Raw genomic sequence first — 21709 nt, forward strand, 5'->3', positions numbered from 1 at the left:
ACATTAGTGTGGAACCATAATTACAACACGGAGCGGTAAGCGGCGTGACACCAGAGCTTCTTCTTGGATTGGCATTCGCAAAGGGAGGCCCATGTGGTTTGTTAATGAGCGGGCTAGAAACTTTAGCACTTTAGAAAGCGTCATTTTGATATTTTTTGTACTTGGATGTTCGTGTAGAATATAGTTTGAAGATGTTGCTGGAAGCGCTGGATGGGGATGAAACGGTTGTCTTTACAGTGGCTGCCGGTAAGAACGTAGAAGGCCAGAGGAAGGTAGCTTGCTAAGCTACCAATGTTTTATATGGAGAGCTGCCACACTCGATAGCAGCCAAAAGCAGACAGCAATGACAACGCTAATGTTATCGCCGTATTCAAATCTTGGAAGTGTAATTTTATCCTCCATATGTATATGTGGTTTTATTCCATCTGTTTTCTTTTACTGTGTTGCATAATGTCACCTACCTACTGCCCACTCATTGTTGCACTTGCTGTTGGGATTTATTAGAGCCCCTGACGATTACTGGGGTGAACACTGTCAGGTTGGCAGCTCCTGTTATTAACACACTGTTAATTGTTTGGCATTTTAGGACCCGTTAAATCGCTGTGAAACACATTTATTACCTGGTTGTTACATAATATCTGAACACCTGTTGGTCTCTCCAAAATGTAGACCTGTGCTTTACCAGATGAATAGTTTTCAATGGCTACCTGTGTCACATTAAAAATAAATAACAATCAACATAAATAAAAAGGAAAATAAGACTTCACTACACATAACTATTCACAGAAAAACTTACTGTTTTATATGGGTTTAACTTACCTTATCAGCCACCTTATTAGGTACCTACCCTAACCTTCAGAAATGCTTTAAGTCGTCATAGCATATATTTAACAAGATGCTGGAAACATTCCTTAGAGATTTTAGTCCACATCGATATGATCATGGAGATTTGTTGGGTGCAGATCCGTTGTGAGAATCTCACCCCACCATAGGTGCACTATATTGGATTGAGATCTGGGGACTGTGGAGGCCATTTGAGTACACTGAACATATTGTGATGTTGAATAAACCATATTTTAGCTCGGTGACATAGCGCATTATCCTGCTGGAAGTAGCCATCAGAAGATGGGTACACTGTAATCATTAAGGGCTGGACTTGGTCAGCAACAATACTCCTGTGCCAATACTCATGTACCACAGGTAGCCATTGAAAACAAGAGATCTGTTGAAACACAGGTATGACTTTCAGGAGGTGCAACAGTTGTTCAGACAATAACAACATCCTGGTAATGAATTTGATTAATTAAGTAGGCTGTGGCATTGAATTGTAAGGGGCCCAATGTGTTCTACGAAAAGTTTCCTGTTCTGACAGGAGTGGCGTCCGTTGTGTTCTTGTGCTGCCGTAGCCCATCTGCTTTAACGTTCAACATACTGTGTGTTCAGAGATGTAGTAACGATGTAGTTATTTGAGTTAATGTTGCCTTTCTGTCAGCTTGAGCCCTTCTGGCCATTTTCTCTGACCTCTGGCATAAACAAGGCATTTTTAGCCCAGATAACGGCTGCTTACTGGATATTGTCTCTGTTTCAGACCATTCTCTGTAAAACCTACAGATCGTTGTACGTGAAAATCTCAGTAGCAGAGCAGTTCCTGGAATGGTCAGACCAGCCCGTCTGGCAATAACAACAATGCTGCATTCAAAGTCACTTAAATCACTTTTCTTCCCCTTTCTGATTCTCCTTTTGAAATGTTGTCCATGTCTGCTGGCGGCTATGTCCAATACATAATTTGTCCACCAAAGGAAACAGACAAGTGCTTATGTTTCTGTTGAAACCTGACTAGGATCAGTCTATGTCTCATATTTTAACCTTTTTCTGCCTATTGCCTGTTCAGCCTCTGTGCAGGTCCAGGTGGAGCCAGTGGGTCGGTGGTTTGAAGCCTACGTAAAGAGGAGGAATAGGAATGTGTCAGCCTCCTTTCAGGAGCTGGAGGAAGAAGAGGAGTCGTCTGAGGAGTCAGAAGATGAGGAGTTTCAGCTGGAGGAGTGCTCGATGCTCCGAACACTTGACCCCAAAGACTGGAAGGTATTAGTCCAAACCATACATTTATAACAAGCACAGAAATGACTGATTTCTTTCTAGAGCTGATATGGCACTGATTTATAAATATAAATTTATAAAGGGTGATTTCACCAATTTTCAACTTACATTCTATGATTGAAGTTAGTGGAGTACATGTATATGAAAGGCTTTGCAGGATGCTCTGACTTCCATGTATAAAATTATTGATTTGTTTCCGGCTGAAAAACTCCATCCAGATGAGGTCTTCCATAAGAGTGCTCGCAAAATATTAGAAGTGAAAATCTCTGCACTGCTGCCAGTGCTGTTCAATGACACCACCTCTATATATTATACATCTTTATAGTCTTGACTTTATTCTGTAAAGCGCCTTGAGATGACTTTGTTATGAAATGGCGCTATATAAATAAAGTTACATTGAATTGAACTTCAATCATTAACTGCTAAATAAAAGACCGACTTAATTTCAATACAACACTTATTTTAAGCTACAGTGTGAATCTTTATTTCATCTTGCTTCCATGTTGACACTTACATCTATGCTTTTTCTATATACTCAAAAACAACAAGCCTCTGTTTTATTGTGCATTTGTCAGAATCAGGATCACTATGCTGTCCTCGGGCTTCCGCACATGAGGTACAAAGCCACACAGAAACAGATCAAAGCTGCCCGTAAGTGTGTTTCCCCCTCCTGTGCGTAAAATTTCCTTTGCTCTTTTTGGTGGCATAAACCTTTGGCCACTTTCTCTCTATTTCCCAACAGACAAAGCAATTGTGTTAAAGCACCACCCTGACAAAAGAAAAGCTGCAGGAGAGCAGATTATAGAAGGAGACAATGACTACTTTACCTGTATAACTAAAGGTATATACCACTGCTACTAATTGTTATCAGCACAATCGTTATAATTATTGGGTGTCATGAACAACACCATTCTCTCTCTATCTCTCTCTCTCACCATTTGTCCCTCAGCTATGGAAATTTTGTCAGACCCTGTGAAGAGAAGAGCTTTCGACAGTGTAGATCCAACCTTTGACAACGCTGTGCCTTCCAAGAGTGAAGGCAAAGAAAACTTTTTTGAAGTTTTTGCGCCCGTTTTTGAGAGAAACGCAAGATGGTCTTCCAAAAAGCATGTGCCCAAACTTGGAACAATGGAGTCGTCTTTTGAAGAAGTGGATAACTTTTACTCGTTTTGGTAATTGATTTTCCTTTTTTAGATGGTGGAGTCTTATTATGTTAATATTACTATAGATTACTGGCTTTCAACGTGTTCCTTCTGTAAGTTGACTTGGGGATTTTAGAGTTTTTATGCCGGATGCATCCCAACCAGTGAGCTACCACTGAGCTACCAGGCCCCCCATTATGTTAATATGACTATATTGTCTGTTATTTCTCCTGTTAAAAGGTACAACTTTGATTCATGGAGAGAATTTTCATACTTGGACGAAGAGGAAAAGGAAAAAGCTGAATGGTGAGCCACTTTTTATTAGAATCCAGGTACTGATGCGAAACTCACACTGCGTGGTAGAATTTTGGTGAATGTTTAACTTCTTTCTTTCTTTTTTCCCTTTGCAGTCGAGATGAGAGGAGGTGGATTGAAAAGCAGAACCGAGCTTCCAGAGCTCAAAGGAAGAAAGAGGAGATGAACAGAATACGAACACTAGTTGGTACAGACCTCAGAAGCAGCACACACTTTCCTAAAACACACCATAATGTAGACGGGCAATACCTGTAATATATACCAGTGGCTGAGCTAGAAACTTTCACATGGGGCATGGGGGATCAAAGGGGGTTGGGGTTTTGCACATATGCTGCAATCCATTTACGTCTGAATGTGGAAATCAGAACAGGGAACTATCTCCCACAGTGTTGCCTGTAGTCCAGTTGAACAGCTGGGTTGCCATAGTAATTCCAGTTCTAGCCAAGATAGGCATTGTTAGCAAAACCAGACTGTGTTTGGCACTTACAAACACGGTAGCTACATCTCATATACATGAGATGGTTGATATGATGTGTTTCACTGATACACAAATAAGGCAGCACTAATATAAATTCTATATTCTTACAGCTTAATAATTCGTTCCCCCTGTAGCTCTGATGTTGGTGCTCACAGTAGGAATCTCAAAAAAATCGGTGCTGAAAATGAAAATTGAATGTTAATACTATTGCTTCCCTGCAGATACTGCGTACAGTTGTGACCCTAGAATAAAGAAATTTAAAGAAGAAGAAAAAGCCAGAAAGGAATCTGAGAAGAAAGCTAAAGCCGAAGCTAAGAAGAGGGAACAAGAAGAGAAGGAGCGAGTAAGTCTTTTTTTTATGGTTGCTTCAAATGTAACACTGGCGGGACGTTTCAGTAGCAGATGCCAAGTTTGTATATAGTTCCAGGATTCAGTTTTTAATACTCTTTAAAGTTTGCTTATGACACGATCACTTTGGCAGAAGTTCAGTGGGTTTGCTGTGTGTGTTCGACAGGCCCGGCAGGCGGAGCTGGAGGCGGCTCGTTTGGCGAAAGAGAAGGAGGAAGAAGAAGCCAAGCAGGTGGCCCAGCAGGCCAAGAAAGAGAAGGAGATCCAGAAGAAGGCCATCAAGAAGGAGAGGCAGAAACTCAGGACAACCTGCAAGGTATATCTTTATGGAGTTATGTGAAGATATGGAGTCAAATCTTGGATCTGCTTTAATTCAAGTTTTCTCTCTTAATGCATGTCCTCACTCTCAGAACTGGAATTACTTTGCTGACAATGAAGCTGACAGCGTGAAAATGATGGAGGAGGTGGAGAAGCTTTGCGATCGGCTGGAGCTGACAAGGTGCAGCCAACTAGAAAAGGATCACTTAGATGCAATTATTGCAGACACATTTCTGTAGATCAGGGCCCCGAATCCCAAATGTCAAAGGTGATCTTAGTTATGGTGATTATCTTATGAAGACCTGAACAGTTTCTGTGCTTCTTTCCAGTCTGCAGTCCTTGAATGAAATCCTGGCCTCAGGCTCAAAAGAAGACTGTAAGGCAGCTGTGGAGACGCAGGTAAAAAAAAAAAGAAAAGCTTTTTTTTTTTCATATAGGAGATGTACATGTTTATCAGAGGTGGACATGTTGTGCTCTATTTCTCAGGTGCAGGAGGTGAACACCCAGCTGCAGAGGGAGAGGGAGGCTGAGGTACAAGCGAGGCAGGCGGCTCGCAGCGCAGAGCAGGCCAGCGGAGGAGGAGGAGGTGGAGGGGGGAAGGGCTGGAACGAGGAGGACCTCCAGCTGCTCATCAAAGCAGTCAACCTGTTCCCTGCTGGAACCAATGCCAGGTAGAAGATCGTGACATGACATCCTGTTGGACTTTGTTCCAACGCCTGATTTCTTATTAGGGATTTTGGAAATCTGTATGCGATTTTTGAGTTTTTCCACAAGTAAGACAACTATGTGAATGTTCCAATTGTATTTTGGCGTGTTATCGTTAGGTCTTCTTATTTTATTCAAAGTACCTTTTGAAAGCACTCTTACCTTAACTGTTGACTTTTTAGATGTGCACCAAATTTGTATCAAATATAAAGAGATTTCTTTTTTGCCGTGGATTCTAAATGTATTTGTTAATAAAAGATACTTTTATATATATATATATATATATATATATATATATATATAAATTTTTTTTTTCCTCCAGATGGGAAGTTATTGCCAACTATATGAACTTGCACTCCACCAGCAGCATGAAGAGGACGGCCAAAGACGTCATAAACAAAGCCAAGAACCTACAAAGACTAGGTGAGCTTAGATAACATGATTTAATACGTTGGCACTTCTTAATGTGAATTACAGAGCTGGCAGAAGTAGTACAAGTACTTTGCCCAAAAATAGTACTCCACTGTGAAATTTTTACTCAAGTCACGGTATTAACTACACGCTGTAAAATGTTTGTCGGCTTCAGAATCGTGCTAAGAAGCTGGTACGTTAAGTTCTGTTAATGCTGTTTCCTCAGATCCAGTACAGAAAGATGAGATCAACAAAAAAGCCTTTGAGAAGTTCAAGAAGGAACACAGTTCAGTGCCGCCCACCATAGACAACGCCGTGCCCTCAGAGAGATTTGATGGTGAGTGCACAGTGAACAGTTCGTGTCCCAAGTCAAAAACAGGTCCGATAGTGTCGTTTGGTGGCAGTAGTTTGCTCTAAGGTGAAATGTGTGGGAAATATTGACAGAAAATGTGGCAGCTGTTGAATGTTCACCAAATGTGTCCCTCCCCTCAGCCTCGGCCACTGATGGCAATGCTGCTCCCTGGACCACAGAGGAACAGAAGCTTCTGGAACAAGCTCTGAAGACCTACCCAGTGAGTACACCTGAGCGCTGGGAGAAGATTGCTGCTGCTGTCCCCGGAAGAAGCAAAAAAGACTGTATGAAGAGGTACAAGGTGAGGTGATGAGCACGTTGTACGAGCGGTTTACTTTCCACCTATTGCAGCTCTATAACAGTAAGAGAAACCTAACACCTCCTTTTGTAAATTCCACTTAATGATGATTTTAAAGGCTGGAATTTTACTGAACCTTTAACACTTTGTCCACAAATGAGGTCCCATTATAGGGACAGTCTCTGTATAAACCAGTGCAACTTCTGCTGCTATTGAGTTTGAATTGTTCTAATGTTGTTCCTTGTTTCTCCGACAGGAACTGGTGGAGATGGTTAAAGCCAAAAAAGCTGCTCAGGAACAGGTGGCAGCCAAAAGTAAAAAGTGACAAGAACCACAAGAGACAATAGTATCTGTGTTATTTTAACATTATTGTGTTGGTCTTTATTTTATAATAAAAATCAAAAAGGGGAAAAAATACTACAAGCAAAACTTGTTAAATATGGTTTCTGTTTATATGCTGTACAGGTAAGATATCAGGTTGTCATCCAGAACATTCCACCGCAGATCTGGTTGTAGTCTGGCAGCTGCTCAATTGGACCTGAGACAAAAAAAAAATCAGAATTTAAGTTCCTTGAAACCAAACCAGTTCATACAAAAAGGGTTCTTATGTTACAGACACCTACATAAAAAATACCAATTTGACTTAAACTAGATCCAGCAGGAGACGTGCAAGTGATAAAACTAAGCCACTCGTAAGATCAATTCCCTTTCATTTTTCCATTCTTATTCTAACTGAACGTAGAGTGTGGATCACGTAGCACAGCAATAAGTCTAGACACGTACTTTGTGAGGACACTGCTGACATAATAAAGCACCCAACCAGAATCCACGACCTAAACCAGCTGGCAACTACATACTGATCTGGTCTGTTTACTACAAAGCCTACAGTTTATAGAAATGTTACTGTGAATCCATGAGGGGAAAAAAAAACCCAGCAACTTACCAATGGCTGCGATTGCAGGAGGCTTGTTAAAGATGTATTTGGTGCACACATCCTTAATGGTCTTGGCATCTATGGCCTGTGAAAGGGCAAAAACAAAATGTGAGACAATGCAACCATTTTGTGTTTCTAATTTTATGAAGAAGATAGAGCTTCACTTTCCTGTAATTTTTAAACTGTTGTAGTCTAAATGAACCATTCTGACGTGGTTTTATCGAATTTTACTCTGTATTGAAATGTCACATTTAGTGAAGTGTCTGTCCCATGCCAACATATTTGACATACAAAAATGAGGATCTCTGAACTGTAAATCAATGGGATGCTGGTTATGGATGGAACAACACTTTTGAGAAAGAGAAAGTTCCCGTACAAGGGTCAGAATGGTTTGGCAAACTGATAAAACGTCCACAGTACATTATCAGCAGGCCTCAGCTGAAGCTCAGATTACTCACTGGGTGTCAGTTTCTTAAAGTTCTACCAAAACGACTGCTTTGTTATTTAGTGACATGGCTCAGTGTATCTACTCACATCAATTCTGGCCTCCAGCTCATGCAGAGGGATCCTGCGACTGTAGCACAGTATCTGTCTGCCAATGTCCTCACAAATAGGGGTAGATCCTGCAGAAAGCCAAAACAAAACCAAGATGTCAGCAAAGAGTCATCTGACACTGCTTCTTGTCTCTGTGTGGGCTGATGTAACATTTTACCATCGAGATGAAGCAGCATGTTGGTTTTGAGAAGATTCTTTGCCCGGGCCACCTCAGTCTCGGTCACACTCGTGCAAAGCGACATCCTGAACAACAGAATTAAGATGCGTCGTCACACCAGACATCATCAGGATTGTAGGTTTCCTTTTAGAAACTATGCAAGCATTTACGGTTATCTGACTGGTTACTCACCATTCCATCTGAGTGAAGTGCATCATGTCGCTGACAGTGCTGGGCTCACACACCATGTAGAGCCCCCAAAGGCCTGTGTCTGTGTAACAGGTGTTAAAGGACTGGAAGCTGTGGCACAGATTTCCCTGACAGGCCATCTGAGCCAGTTTACTAGACAGGTTCTGGGTTTTAAAAAAAAAAAAAAAGTCATAAAAACACTTTCAGAGTGCAGCTTCTAGTAAGACATTTAAAACTGAAAGCTGTCCCAAATAACCAGACTGTGGACTTTTACAAATACTCACCACGCCTCCACCAAAAGATCGGTCCCAGTTTCCAATAAGTGTGTTTGCTACCATAAGCGGGATGGTGTCAGGGTGAGACCACCCAACTGCCTCCACAGCGATGGCAATATGAGCCAGGGGCATCTTGTCATCATGCACACGAATCTGAATCCACACCAGGAGACAAAACACTGCTATGGTGATTACACTGGGGGAAATTCAAGACTCAATCTAAACTCAAAACTTGATCTTGCTTCTTCTTTTAGTCTGCAATAATATAAATTTCACATGACTACACAGCTGTTACCAAAAAAAAAAAAAAAAAAATGCCAAAAACACTTCACCTCATTCCATTTTAAATTAGCTCCAGCTCAGAAAGCAGCAGTGTTTTTGGATCTCATTTATATACATTTTATTATTATTTATTTTGATTTTTATTACTATTTATTAATAGTTGTAGTAGTATAGTTCTATTTTGAATGTTGCCAATTATTATTAACTTATTTTAGGTATTCTTACACTGACTTTTGATCAGCTGCCCCCTGGAGGTGAGCAATAAAGTGCCACGTATCCTGTCCTAGAATCAGGTCTGCTTTTAATGCATTGGTGCCTACAAATTACTATCATTCAGTGTAGGTTTTTAAATATACAGCGATGTCTCCATATTCTCTGAATTTTTTAAAGATATTATGTAAAGTAGATGATGAGATGTCTAAAATCTTTGCAATTTGACATAGAAAATGTTATTCTTAGGTTGCTGAACTTAGTTCCACATAGTCTTTGACAGAGTGGGAAACCTTGGCACATCCCTATTTCAGCTTCCCTGGGATGCTATTTTTTTTATAGCCAAGCTTGATACAGATATGTTGACAATAAACCTAATTAGTTCTGACCGGTTTCAATTGGTGTTTATTTAGCATTACACCATTTTTGTAGTCTTTTCTTTCCCATCTCCAACTTTATTGAGACATGTCAGAGGCATCAAATTCAAAATGAGCAAATATATTTAAAAAAAGCTTAGATAAATTAAACAAAAATAGGTTTTTGATTATTTGCAAATCATTGGATTCTGTTTTATGTGTATTTTACATAGCATCCCAGCTTTTCTGTTAACAAGGTTGACACAATAACAAAGTCTACCTTACCTCACTTCCTGTGAAGTGGCAGAGAGGAACTGATGGGGCTTCACCTTGATACCTGCCAGGAAGTTTTCCAAAGTGATACCTGGCCAAGTTGATGAGGTCATCATGTGAAACTCCTGATCACATACAAATCAAGAAACCCTAATGTCAGAACAACAATCAAATGATATGGCACTTTGGTTTGAATACATGGCTTTTGTTGATTAATTTACATGAAATCAACAGTAAATTAATTTCATAATTAATAGTAAATACAAAATGAAATACCAGGATAATATCAAGGTTTCTATCTACTCCATGTGTAATTCTTATTGTTGTTAAAGTTTCATATGAAATTAACGTGTTCAGAAACATTTCCTGACCTCCAGCAGCAGATAGCACAATTCTAGGGCCTTTGTAGTGAGTGGTGATGTACTCAACCAGGTCTCCTCTATTAATGGTCCTGCAACACAAATACAACTGACTGACAGCATGGAAGAAAGGCGTATATGATGACATGTCTTAACTAATTTTGCGGCACAACAGGAAGACTTCACATGCAACCAACCAAAGCATTCAAAGTTGTGTCTTACTTAATGTTCTCGGTGGGTCCCAGGATGGTCCGGCCCAGAGCTGTGGACTGATATGCTGTTGCATGCAGGTAGTCGAAGACCACTTCCTGCAGATTAGTCTCTACTTCCTGCATCTCTCTGAGGATGACTCCTCGCTCCCTCTCAATCTCAGCCTCACCCAGTGTGCTGTTCTGGATTATGTCAGCCAAGATCTCTACAGCTTGGGAATAGGGAAACAGGGAACCTTTTAACTTGATCAATGAAACTGTTTTCGTTATTATTCACAGTATTGTACAGTGCTGTGCTGTAATTTACCTTTTGGTTTATTAGCATTCAACAGCCTTAGTCTGTGTTTTCCTACATTTCATAAAACCTCTGGATTTTATTTTACCAATATCAAAATCACAAGTTTGCCTCATTACACACCATCATCCATCCTTAGACCCTTGAATGACATAAGGAACCCCAGATCTCATTAATGGCTCAGCTCTGCTGTTCTGTACCTCGTGGCAGGTCCTTAGAGAAAGCTTTAGCGTAATACACAGTTTGCTCGCGCGATGTGTAGGCATTTAAATGAGCTCCCATATTCTCAATCTCCAGCTCCAGATCCAGCTGTGACCTTTTCCTAGTGCCCTGACAAAAAAAAAAAAATACACACAGGTTACCAGTTCTCTGTTTTATGTTATTAAAAAGCACATTATTTAATTTTCTAAGACAATTTAAATTTGGGCCATTATTTACAATAAAAAATTATTTCTGCACTGTTATCAACTTACCTTAAAGGCCATGTGCTCCAGAAAATGTGCTGTGCCGTTATTTCTCTCATTCTCATAGCGACTGCCAGCATCTATCCACAGGCCAACCTAGGACAAGCCAATAAATAATATTGACAGACTGATCTCCAGAGAACCAGATATCATACAAAGTGAGGCTGCCTTCTGTGCAAATGGAGATAAACTCTAAAGTTGTTGTACCTCACTTGTAAGTCGCTTTGGATATAAAAGGATGTGCTAAATGACTAAATGTTAATGTGTTAGGAGTGCCTTAATATAATGACATTTAGATTCTGATTCCACCAGGGAGGCACGCAATCAGTTCCAAATTCCATCTGTAGCATGGCAAAAGCTGGCTGTATGTACAAATACTGTATCATCCCCAACAGAGACCAGCTGTTGACATCTCTGAGTCTGTAAAGTCATATGAAGACACAAAATGCAAAGAAAACCTAAATCAGAAAAAAGACCCAAAGACAAATCTCTAAGGTGCTTAGAAAAAGCTTCTTGCTGTTCTGTTATAAAAGAAAAAGGATGGGGAGACCAAATGTGTTTCTGTTTACTATGTTTTATAAAGCTATAACTGACGAATAAAAGTCAATCATGGCATTATTTTTGAGTGCACGCATAAAGTAAAGATAGATAGCAACTGTGAGCAAGTTGTACCTACTGTATTTACTGTTTTTATTTCATTGTTTGAGGCTGGAAATACTGTAGGTTTGAGGGGGACAAGGTCTCAACATTACACAAAACAAAAATTACCTCATAGTTTCCCCCCTGTGTTTTTGTGACTTACTGTGCAAGTGGTAAGTCCAGAATCTTCCGACGCCACCCGGAGTCCGTTCTCTAAAGTAGTAACTTTGGTTTCAGGAACATTTAGAGCCACCTGTTGAGCAGCCTTGGTAGCCAAGAGTCTGTATGCGCCAGCTGGGAGCTGCAAGTGTAGGACAGACGGTAATTAACTAAGTCATGATGACACATCAAATTTAGGACACCGACATCCCCTACTGTTAATCATTTGTCAGCCATCATCAGGTTCAATTAACTATGTTTTTATTGGTTTTCTTGTAATACCGAGGCAAAGCACCAAACAGTAGCTTACTTTCAGAATTCATCTCGAAGTAACCAAGCTAACACTAACCCAACCTGTTAGCAAACACTGAGCCCCACAGACCACGTCGAGGTTTCCTCAGTTAGGCTGTACCCTGTTAGCTATGAAAGAACTCTAAATTACGTGTTATAATAGAAAAGCAGCTTTAAATACATTCGTCTTACCCTTTGTAAAAAATTAGTCTTCAGTAACTGTTTTTGTAGAAGATATCTGCCAGCGGCCGTGAGACGTTGTATGGACGCTGCCATATTGTTTATCAGTTGCATTGCGTAAGTGACGTTTCAATGACGCACTCAAACGCAGTTTCCGGAAATGACGAATGGAGTTTAATAAAAGAGTAAGACCCTCAATGTGTAGATAAAAAACAAAACAAACATAAAACATAATTAATTGTACAAAAAACGTCCCAAACATTAGTGTGTATTACCATTTCAAATAATTTGGCGTCTTTCTTCTACTCATACAACTTTACATGTTTCCAATACATTGCAATATAACCAATTTGCAATAACACGACACGGCGTGTCATATATAAATGTAAACAAATTCAATTTTTGCTATACTACAATTCATTGCTGAGTGCTAATTTTTTTTCTGAAGAAAGAAACGACTTTAATGTTTACTACTGCCCAAGACTCATGATTATTTTGAAAGAGTCTCGCGGATGGAAAGCGGAAGTTTGGCTTTAGCCTAGCGCGAATTTTCTTCAGTGTTCCTCAAGTTTGTCTTTTATCCACCTCATCACAGCATTTCGAAGTAAGTGGAAAATTCAAGCGGAACTCAAGTATTTATTCATGCAAAGCAGAGAATAGGCTGCCGTGTTAGAAACTTGAAGCAATTTCTCATTTATCTTAGTGTGGTTTTATTGCTAGGTTTAATGCAAAGTTCTGTGATATCGTTAGCCGCTAATGTTAATGGTGTAGACGTAGCTATCATGGCTAATTAACATCAGTGACCTTAGCTTTAACTTCAGCTGATGGTAAAACAGCAGCTAACAGCCATTATCTCTGATGTGGCCTGTAGAGAAGAAATGGCGGATGGCGGAGACCTGATGGAAGGTGATCTGGAAGATGGAGAGATCTCTGGTTCCAGCTCGGATACTGAGATGAGAACCGGAGGTGCAGCTCAAGCAGGACCCCGATTTCCCCCATCTTTTAGCGGTCAGTCCTTCCAGAGTATAGCTGCTGCCCAGCCCCCTGCCGCCGCCTACCGCAGCACCGGTAGGACGGTGGAGTCCAGCGACAGTGACCCGGATTCATCGGACGAGGAGGCGGCTGTGTGGCGCCGGAAGCGTCAAAAGGTATCCAACGCTCCCCAGCCGTCTGCCTGCACCGTTGGGCCAGAGCCGACCCGACCCCCGACTGCCAGTGCGCAGGAAGGCCGCAAGGTGAACAACATTTGGGGCTCCGTGGTCCAGGAACAGTGCCAGGACGCCATAACTGTCGAACTGGGTATTTTTGGCATGGAGGGTGAAGTTAGCATGTCTAGCAGAAATGTAGAGACTTATAACTTTGTCTTGGCCCGTAAAATAATGGAGAAAGAGAGGGAGCTGGAGAGGAAGTCGAAGGATGGAGGAGAAGTGAGCACACTGGATGCCGAGCTGGAGGAGTACATGAGGGGCCAGGGGTCAGAGGAGAGAGCAGGGGGTGATGCAAAGAGGAAGAGGCTCGCTAAGGAAAGACTGGGCCCCAGAGCTGAGATGGACATCAAGGGTCGGTATGAGATCACGGAGAATGATCCTGAGGATAAAGTGGCAGATGAGATAGCATACCGGCTGCAAGAGCCTAAGAAAGACCTGATAGTGCGTGTTGTTAAAGCTATTGGAGCAAAAAAAGCCATAGAACTGCTTGCGGAAACTGCCACACTGGAAGAAAACGGCGGAGTGTACACCATGGATGGCAGCCGGCGGCGAACACCAGGTGGGGTGTATCTTAACCTACTAAAGAACACACCGAGCATAAGCAAGGCCCAGATCAGACAGATATTCTTTGAGGAACACCAGAATGAGTATAAAAGCAAGAAAGCCGCTCAAAAGAGGAGGCGGTACATGGTGGCCAAGAAGATGAAACAGGCCATCGGCACGCTGAACTTGCAGGAGCACGACGATGTCTCCAGGGAGACGTTTGCTAGTGATACAAACGAGGCTTTGGAATCATTGGAGGAGCCTGCTGAGGAGGAAGAGGAGCATCAGGACGAAGATGCTGTAGGCACTGAGGAAACAGCGGTGGTCTACAACTCTACAGACCTGGAGGTCTTCTGAGCGCTGCCTGCAGATTAACTTTAGAAGGCCTGAAAAAATGGATAACTTGGACTAAAAACACACAAAACACTGAAAGCACTGTAATAGTAATGAGAACAGCATTACATCTGAGTGTCTGCTTTTACATTACCAATAAAACGGGAGCATATGTTAACAAAGATTCTCTTTAAATTCTCTTTATTTATGATTTCCCCTCAAATCAAATTCTGAATGATCATAAATGTGCTGAAGTTGTTGAAGCACATTGGATTAAACTGAATCACTGCTGATTTTCAAATGCAACTTCTTTGTTATGATGTTCATAAATCTGTATTTTTTTGTTTTGTTTTTATGTTTAACCGCATCTGAACAATGATTAAAGGCGACTCAGGCAAAACTTTGAAAAAACAGCAGTGCATTTGTGAAAAGCAGATTGGATATTGAGTATTGCAGTGGATATGTTTGCACACTAGATGGCACACACGCTATTTCACACAAGGATAGTAACTTCACTTTAGGACAAGTTAAAGTTTTATATTTAAAAAAAATAAATGAAAACACATTTACATTTATTTAAATTTGACACAACAGAGTAGGTAAATATACAGTATGTTTAAAAAGAATCATCTAAATGAAGTTGCCTTATAGAAGACAGTAGATACAAAATGTGTACACTAACATAATAGTCAAAAAGAGTAAGATTATGATGGAGCAATGGAATAAATAGATGCTCTTCTTGCAAATTGCACTTGGGTATGAGTGAACAGGCATAGAGTACTTTCAAAATACATATAACCATAAAACTTTGTAAGAAATGTTTAGGAATTGTTCAAATCTCTGGGCAGCACGGTGGTGGAGTAGTTATTGCTGCAGCCTTTCTGTGTGGACTGGCATTTTCTCCCCGTGCTTGCCGAGTTTACTCCAGGTACTCGGGTTTCTTCCCACAGGCCAAAGACGTGCCCTCAGGTTAATTGTTGGCTCTAAACTGCCTGTAGGTGTGAATGGTTGTCTGTCTCTGTGTAACTGTAATTGCCCTGAGATTTACTGTACCCCACCTTCACTCAATGACAGCTGGGATAGGCTGCAGCCCCCCCGGGACTCTAAACCGGTTAAGAGGTTACAGATAATGGATGGATGTTAAGTAAAGTGGTCATTTTGCTTATTTTATCTCAACCTCATGCTTTTTTACTATATCAGGGTAGATAAAGTAGCTTGTGGGCCACAAAAACACACAAGAAGGTTAAAAACCTCAATTCATTTAAGGGAAAATACCAGTTTAAACTTTCACATTGCACAGCTATATGATCCTGTGTTGCTGCAGCTATAATATTTAATCTACCACAGGACCTTTAAACTGTCATCCACTTCAACATCCAGTATTTGCCTTACAAATTATTCTTTTAATTGAGCTTAACAGACCTCATTAAACTGACGTGCCACAATAAAACAGCTGCATCTAAATCACAGTAAAAGTATACGGCTGCCCCACACTGCTTCAGGGGGGAATGAAAGCTTTTAATGGTGATGGTGGATTTGTCAGCTAAAGCTCCTTGCAAATGATCGTTATCTCAGCTCATGGCTGTCACATGAAAGGCCCAGCTTGCTGGCAGAAGTACGTTTGATAATCCCAACACTTATGGCTGTTTTCCTATTTGCTGGTGGACATGTCTTCACCGACTAAGCCGTCACTGTGTGCATCATGATTCCATGCAGCAATTACGCGAGCCGATTAAGGTTTGCAGAAGGTTTGGGGTTCAGCTTCCTGCAAATGAGTTTTATTGTCGCTTCGTCTGCTTATTTGCAGCGTGTATTGCATTTGTCACCAGTGAAGAACTTACTGTTCAAGTGATGGCAAACAGACTCGTATTGTTTGCCTAATGGTAAGACAGTCAAAGCAGGATAATCAAAGCAATGTGTGAGTTGCAGGAGGTGACTGATGTGCTGCCTTGTCTTATTCATGTGCAATGGTTACATGCAGTCTTTGGTCTCAGGACCTCCGTATTTGTCACCTGGCAACCAACTTGTTGCCTGGATACAACACGCTGTTTCCTATTTCCATTGGATCACTATGGTTAAAAGTCTTGTATCTTTGAACAGGAGGTAGGTGCATTCAGAAAAATCTGTCCAAAAAACAAAAAAACAAAACACTTTTCTGTGATGCTTTTGACAGACACTATCGTTGATTGAACAAATGCTCACTGACGTCGGGCCACTATCGGTGATCTGTGTCATGGATGAATGGCTCAGTGTTTGGTGCGTCACAAATAGGCCTCATTCACTCATAGATACTTGTTTTTTCTTCTGATGATCCGGGAAGCAGAAGTAAAATGCAATCTACGTTTATCATTCAACTCATCTTGAGTAAGTTGACAGAAAGGCAAGAAACGCTACCACTATTAAAGGATGGGGCCAGGTGACCCAGTTGGAAGGAGAAAAGCGACATCAAGTATGTCAGCTCTCAGAGAATCTATCACATGTTCCCTTTTATTGTCATTGATACACTTTTTGATACAAGGCTGATGAAGAGCTCCAATCATTATCATCAACCTCTTTTTCCTGAACACTGTGAAGTAAGTTTTACATCCGATGTTACCTCAGCGTGTCAATGGGGGTGTTTCCCAGTCTAAAAGGTAAACAAATGGAAATGGGAGAGCAAATTTTAGCAAAAAGCATTTTGCCTGATGCATTTATAGGAATCCAATTTCTGTATAGTTCCAACACTGACACCTTAGTAAAAAGCCTTTCAGGTTATAAAGGGAGGCATGTGAAATCTGATAACTGGTCTCAAGTGATGTCACAATGTTATTTATGAGACGCAAATGAGACAGCACGACCAAACGGCTGACCCAGCACCTTGCTCAAATCACTTGTCACATTTTACAAAAACTTGAGGCTTTTTTTTGACATTTGTATAGTTATGCTTTTGGACAGTATTATTATTATCATTACCACCAGATACATTTGAAGGAGCCTTTGAAAGAGGACACAGCTTTAGTGCTTTAAGTACAACAGTAAGCATGTTGGCACTGAAATTTCCTCATTAGTTGGACAGTTAATTTTATTGTTATTTTAATATTATCCGTGCTATTTGCAAGGTCATGCATTCGGCAATATTATTAGTATTCAGCTTCCTAGGACCGAAGATGCATGGATCCGATTTTTGTAATTTGGTCATAGATATTTCGATCTGGAGTAAATAACACAAAGGAAGCTCTTTTAAAAAACGGTCTTAGTTTCTATTGTTGTGATAAAACAGCCCAAAGGATGTGACAGTCTAGTCAAACAAAGCATGAAATTGATTATAGGCTGACAAGAAATCCTCAGTCACTTCAAATAAAGTTCCATCCTTTCAAGCCAAGCATGACATTGGCCACAGGAAGAGATATAATAATTTAAAACTGATGAATTTCCTGTTGACAGTAAGAGTACTTATTACATGAGCTGTATGAATTGTATGGGGTTATGTCTTTCTATTTTTATACAACTTCACAAACCTGATTGTGGCTCTGATTGAGCCCCTTCACATTACACACAGTCATCCCCAGTCTACTTCCCAGTCATCGTCGACCACCACATGAGAAAAAGAAAGTTTTGCTGTGTCCTTAAGTAGAGTGTTTTACTTGTGGGCTCCAACTGACATTTTGAAGTTGGACCCAAATGGAGCTCCAGGGCTACAAGGTCCCTTTCATACAGTCCTTGATAAATAATTGGCATCTTCTTAAGCTTTCCCCTTTTCCAGTGATGTTCCTCATCGTTTCGATGTGGGTGGCGTTTTTTTTTTAGTCACGGTAAACCAGTCATCTATGCCAAGACTATTTATGACTATTTCCTCACAAAGCGTCATGTGTGTATGACATAACTCCAATCAAAAGCTTGTCCTGGATATTCAGACACACAGTGGGTGAACACTCTAGCTATGATGTGGGACAAAGCTTTCATAGAAACAAATGCGTTCAAAGATGACGAACCAGATGTAAGTGGTTTGTGGTCGGTGTAGCTCAGTGGGTGGGGTGACCTCTTTACACCATCAAGAATATTAAGGCAGTTTTTGTGCTTTGCTGCTAAGTAAACGACTTCCGCAAACAAATCAGACATTAAATACGCTTTTAGATGCTAATTTAAAATGGAAACACTTTACACTTTTAAACACACTTTACACCACCTGAACTGGGTTTGTCTCTCGGTTTCATGAGCCTCCACGTTTGGTGACCATGTGCTGCCACAGCTGATGGTGTCTCTGGCAGGTAGGCGGCCAAAACTTAGCCACCATTGTTGTGGTCGGTCTTTCCGGGAGCCTTGGTGTGGTTGGGGTCACTCTGCTCAGGATGTTGGGGAGGCAGCGCAAGAGCCATGACAGGTCTAAATGATGTCACCTCCACTTACTGTACCTATAACCATAAAAATATTCTTAACATCACTGATTTCTAGTCACACCTGCAGCACATCAACTCAGCTGTGTGTGTGTGTGTGTGTGTGTGTCTCTCAAAATTATCTAAAGAGCTCTCACTGTGATCAAAGCACATACGAGTGCTTCCAGATTGATTGGAGGCATGAGTGCAGGACAGATATGTGAACGAATGAGAAAACCACATAGAGTGACAGATTGCCCCAAGAACAGCATTAACCGCCCCGCTTGGACCTGAATGAGGGACCATTTGCATACAAATAGTGTGTCTATGTGAATCAATGATGGATGAGCACCATTAGAAAGACTCCAGTGTTTCCACTTTTTTTTTTTTCCTGCGTGAAGGACACAGAGGACTTCCATAACTGAAAAGTCAAAAAGGAAACAGCAGATTAATGCACACGTTTCTTTGATGAAGAAATTGCGCTGAGTTGCGCTTTCTTCAGCCACCCCAGTCCCATCCCTGTCCCAGTCCCAGTCTCTCTCTCTCTCAGGGTCCCCACAGCGGATCATCGTCTACATGTTGATTTGGCACAGTCGTTACGCCGACGTTCCTGACACAACCCTCCCCAGTTTTTACCGGGCTTGGAGCGGCACTGCACAGCTTGGGAGGGGAATGTGCTGTTAGGGGTTCGGTGTCTTGCCCACTTCGACATATAGCCAGGACCGGGGATCAAACCACTGATCTTGTTGTCCGTGGACAAATGCCTTGACCAACTGAGCTACAGCCTCCCCCCTTTTGCAACTGTAGCATTATTACGGCAAATTACAGCATTTAGTTGCGGTCAGAGAAAAGAATGCTTTCCGGTTTAATAAAGAAATTTAATAATATTCACTCCACAGGAAATGTATTAATTGCTGTCTGACCTTTATCAGTCTGGACTCTGGATTCAAACGTCGGTCTGTTGTGTGACATATCTGTGGATGGTAGGCCCACTACCCACCCTCACCACTTAGTACGGAATTTGTGATATTTGTACGGAATTTGTTAATTTGTGAAACCTCAAGCTTCTCAGAGATTTGACAGACTCAAACCATGACAAGACAGTGAGCAGTAGGTAAATGATGTGCATTCAGGTTCAAGAATGTTTAAAAAAAAAAAAAGCTTAAATCGTACAAAGCCTCACATGGATTTACTTTGCCTCTGTCATTTGGTCATATATAAATACTGGTGTGACTGTGCACTAGTGATGGAAGGTCCGGCTCTTTTCAAAGATTTGGATCTTTTGGCTCTGCTTCCTTAAAAGAGCCGACGCCTCCTAAATGGCTCCCAATTGCGGTATCATTCTAGTTTAGCAATTATGAACGGTTTGTGTGCTGGGAGTTTTTAAATAAAAAGCCTTATTTTTATGCATTTTGTTTGTCACAAAAAACACACAGTTACTATTATTTAACATTTTAACCAAACCTTAAATGAACAACTGAACACAGAACTACGGCAAACTAATCAAATAAATGAAGGCCAAAGTGTCTGCATGGATTCTTAGCAGACCCGAGCAGGAGCGGCTGAGGATCCGGTTCTCCTCGACGGGAGTCGGATCTTCTCTGTCACTACAATGACACATCACTACTGCTCACCCTTCTGCTCTCTACCATTGCAGCCTGATAACCATAAGTAGTCTTTACATGCTCAGGCCAGTTTACTGCCTGACTTTTCATTTTCCAGAACCAACCTTACAACAATATTCCAAATGCAGATAAGGATATAAAAATGGCCAGTAGGCAGTAAAAGTGTAAAACTGTTAATTTACAAGACGTGTGCCCAACGTTAGCGTTTCTGTTTTAGGGTCATCATTCTGTCAGTTTCCAGACGCTGTGATTAGGTGAATTTCTTGGAAAAAGATCTCAACGTGTTTTTCTAAAGGCCCCATTTCCAGTCTGACATCTCTCTTTACAGCTTCCTCCCCGCTAAACGTTTTGACTTGGACCCAAGTATCAGTGTCCTCGAACTGGAATCTCATTAATCTGCCGGCTTACTTTGCCACCCTGTCATTCCGCTCTGTCCCTCAGATAATGGCTTTCTATTGTGTCGACCAGCATGTAATCGCTCAGACTTATGGACCACTAGGATGGCTTTGTCCCATCCTGGCCCTGCTCTGGGCACTGCACATGTCTCACATGTCTCCTACATCTGTGAGAATGTAGGTCGTCGGTAATGCATGCTGCGAGATGGCATAAAAAGAGCAGAACTCTTGGTTTCCAGCATGGCTAGATGTGACTGTGACCTCCAAAGTTGTAGCTTCAGCTTGAGCTCTTCCCTGTCTCATATTTTTGATTGTTTCTAATGTGCCAAAATTAGCAGACCAATTTAACATTCCAGGAAATACTGTTTGCTATTAAGCCTACAGCTGATTAAAAGCACCCGGTGGTTTTAATGTTGTGGTTGACAGAAGTCAGCATAATTCCAATTTCTTTAGGTATTTAACCTCTATGGTGATTGTTCATGTTCTGGACGGAGAAGACAAGTAGAATAAAGGTTTCCACCGCACTACTGAAAGCTCCGAGTGTCAATCACTGACGCAAACGAGTACCGTAAGCGTCAGCATGTAACACGAAACTTAGATGTGCCAGTCTTGGTTAAGGTGACCATGCACTTTTCATCACAGGGAGATTGTGCCAATAAGGAATGTGAAGTTTTGTCACGCCATGTTAACTGTTAGGGGACTGTTATCTGCATTCCTTTTGTTTTGTTTGGCTAAAAGTTGGTTAAATTGTTTAAATTTGACAGGGATGGGACAAAGATATTTCCTCTACTGACCCACAGTGATGGCAACACTGATCTACTGCACCATTGTGATCCTTATTATTCCAAGTGAAAAAGAGAAACACGTAACATACACTCTACATGTTCAACACATTTAGGGAATCACTTTTCCTATGAATTGCTCCTAATCTATGTGACTCCTCTGTTTAACGTTAATTGTCT

At 41.2% G+C, this 21709-nt stretch overlaps 3 protein-coding genes across 4 annotated transcripts; 2 read left to right on the forward strand and 1 right to left on the reverse strand.

The window, feature by feature from the left end:
* Positions 1-52: 52 nt before the first annotated feature.
* On the forward strand, positions 53-6857 carry dnajc2 (DnaJ (Hsp40) homolog, subfamily C, member 2). The gene is made up of 16 exons (XM_067489683.1): positions 53-246; positions 1892-2082; positions 2673-2748; positions 2840-2938; positions 3047-3269; positions 3480-3545; positions 3650-3741; positions 4254-4375; positions 4547-4696; positions 4791-4879; positions 5028-5097; positions 5185-5369; positions 5726-5826; positions 6041-6151; positions 6307-6467; positions 6721-6857. Exons 1-16 carry the CDS (start codon positions 192-194, stop codon positions 6787-6789), a joined length of 1860 nt encoding a protein of 619 aa, XP_067345784.1. The 5' UTR covers positions 53-191; the 3' UTR covers positions 6790-6857.
* On the reverse strand, positions 6814-12457 carry pmpcb (peptidase, mitochondrial processing subunit beta). 2 transcript variants are annotated; one of them, XM_067489686.1, is made up of 13 exons: positions 12304-12457; positions 11825-11962; positions 11032-11118; positions 10759-10888; positions 10277-10475; positions 10067-10146; positions 9708-9820; positions 8584-8727; positions 8303-8463; positions 8111-8196; positions 7933-8021; positions 7408-7483; positions 6814-7002 (listed from the first exon to the last, which is right to left on the reverse strand). In XM_067489686.1, the coding sequence occupies exons 1-13, from the start codon at positions 12403-12405 to the stop codon at positions 6938-6940; spliced, it is 1470 nt and encodes a 489-aa protein (XP_067345787.1). In that variant the 5' UTR covers positions 12406-12457; the 3' UTR covers positions 6814-6937. The 2 variants fall into 2 exon arrangements, with proteins under 2 accessions (XP_067345787.1, XP_067345786.1); XM_067489685.1 differs by having other exon boundaries at positions 10067-10167.
* A 338-nt stretch (positions 12458-12795) lies between these two features.
* Positions 12796-14557, forward strand: phax (phosphorylated adaptor for RNA export). The gene is made up of 2 exons (XM_067489688.1): positions 12796-12895; positions 13163-14557. Exon 2 carries the CDS (start codon positions 13170-13172, stop codon positions 14397-14399), a length of 1230 nt encoding a protein of 409 aa, XP_067345789.1. The 5' UTR covers positions 12796-12895; positions 13163-13169; the 3' UTR covers positions 14400-14557.
* The last annotated feature ends 7152 nt before the right edge of the window (positions 14558-21709 follow it).

This window comes from Channa argus, chromosome 21, assembly GCF_033026475.1.
Source record: "Channa argus isolate prfri chromosome 21, Channa argus male v1.0, whole genome shotgun sequence".
NCBI classification, from domain to species: Eukaryota; Metazoa; Chordata; class Actinopteri; order Anabantiformes; family Channidae; genus Channa; species Channa argus.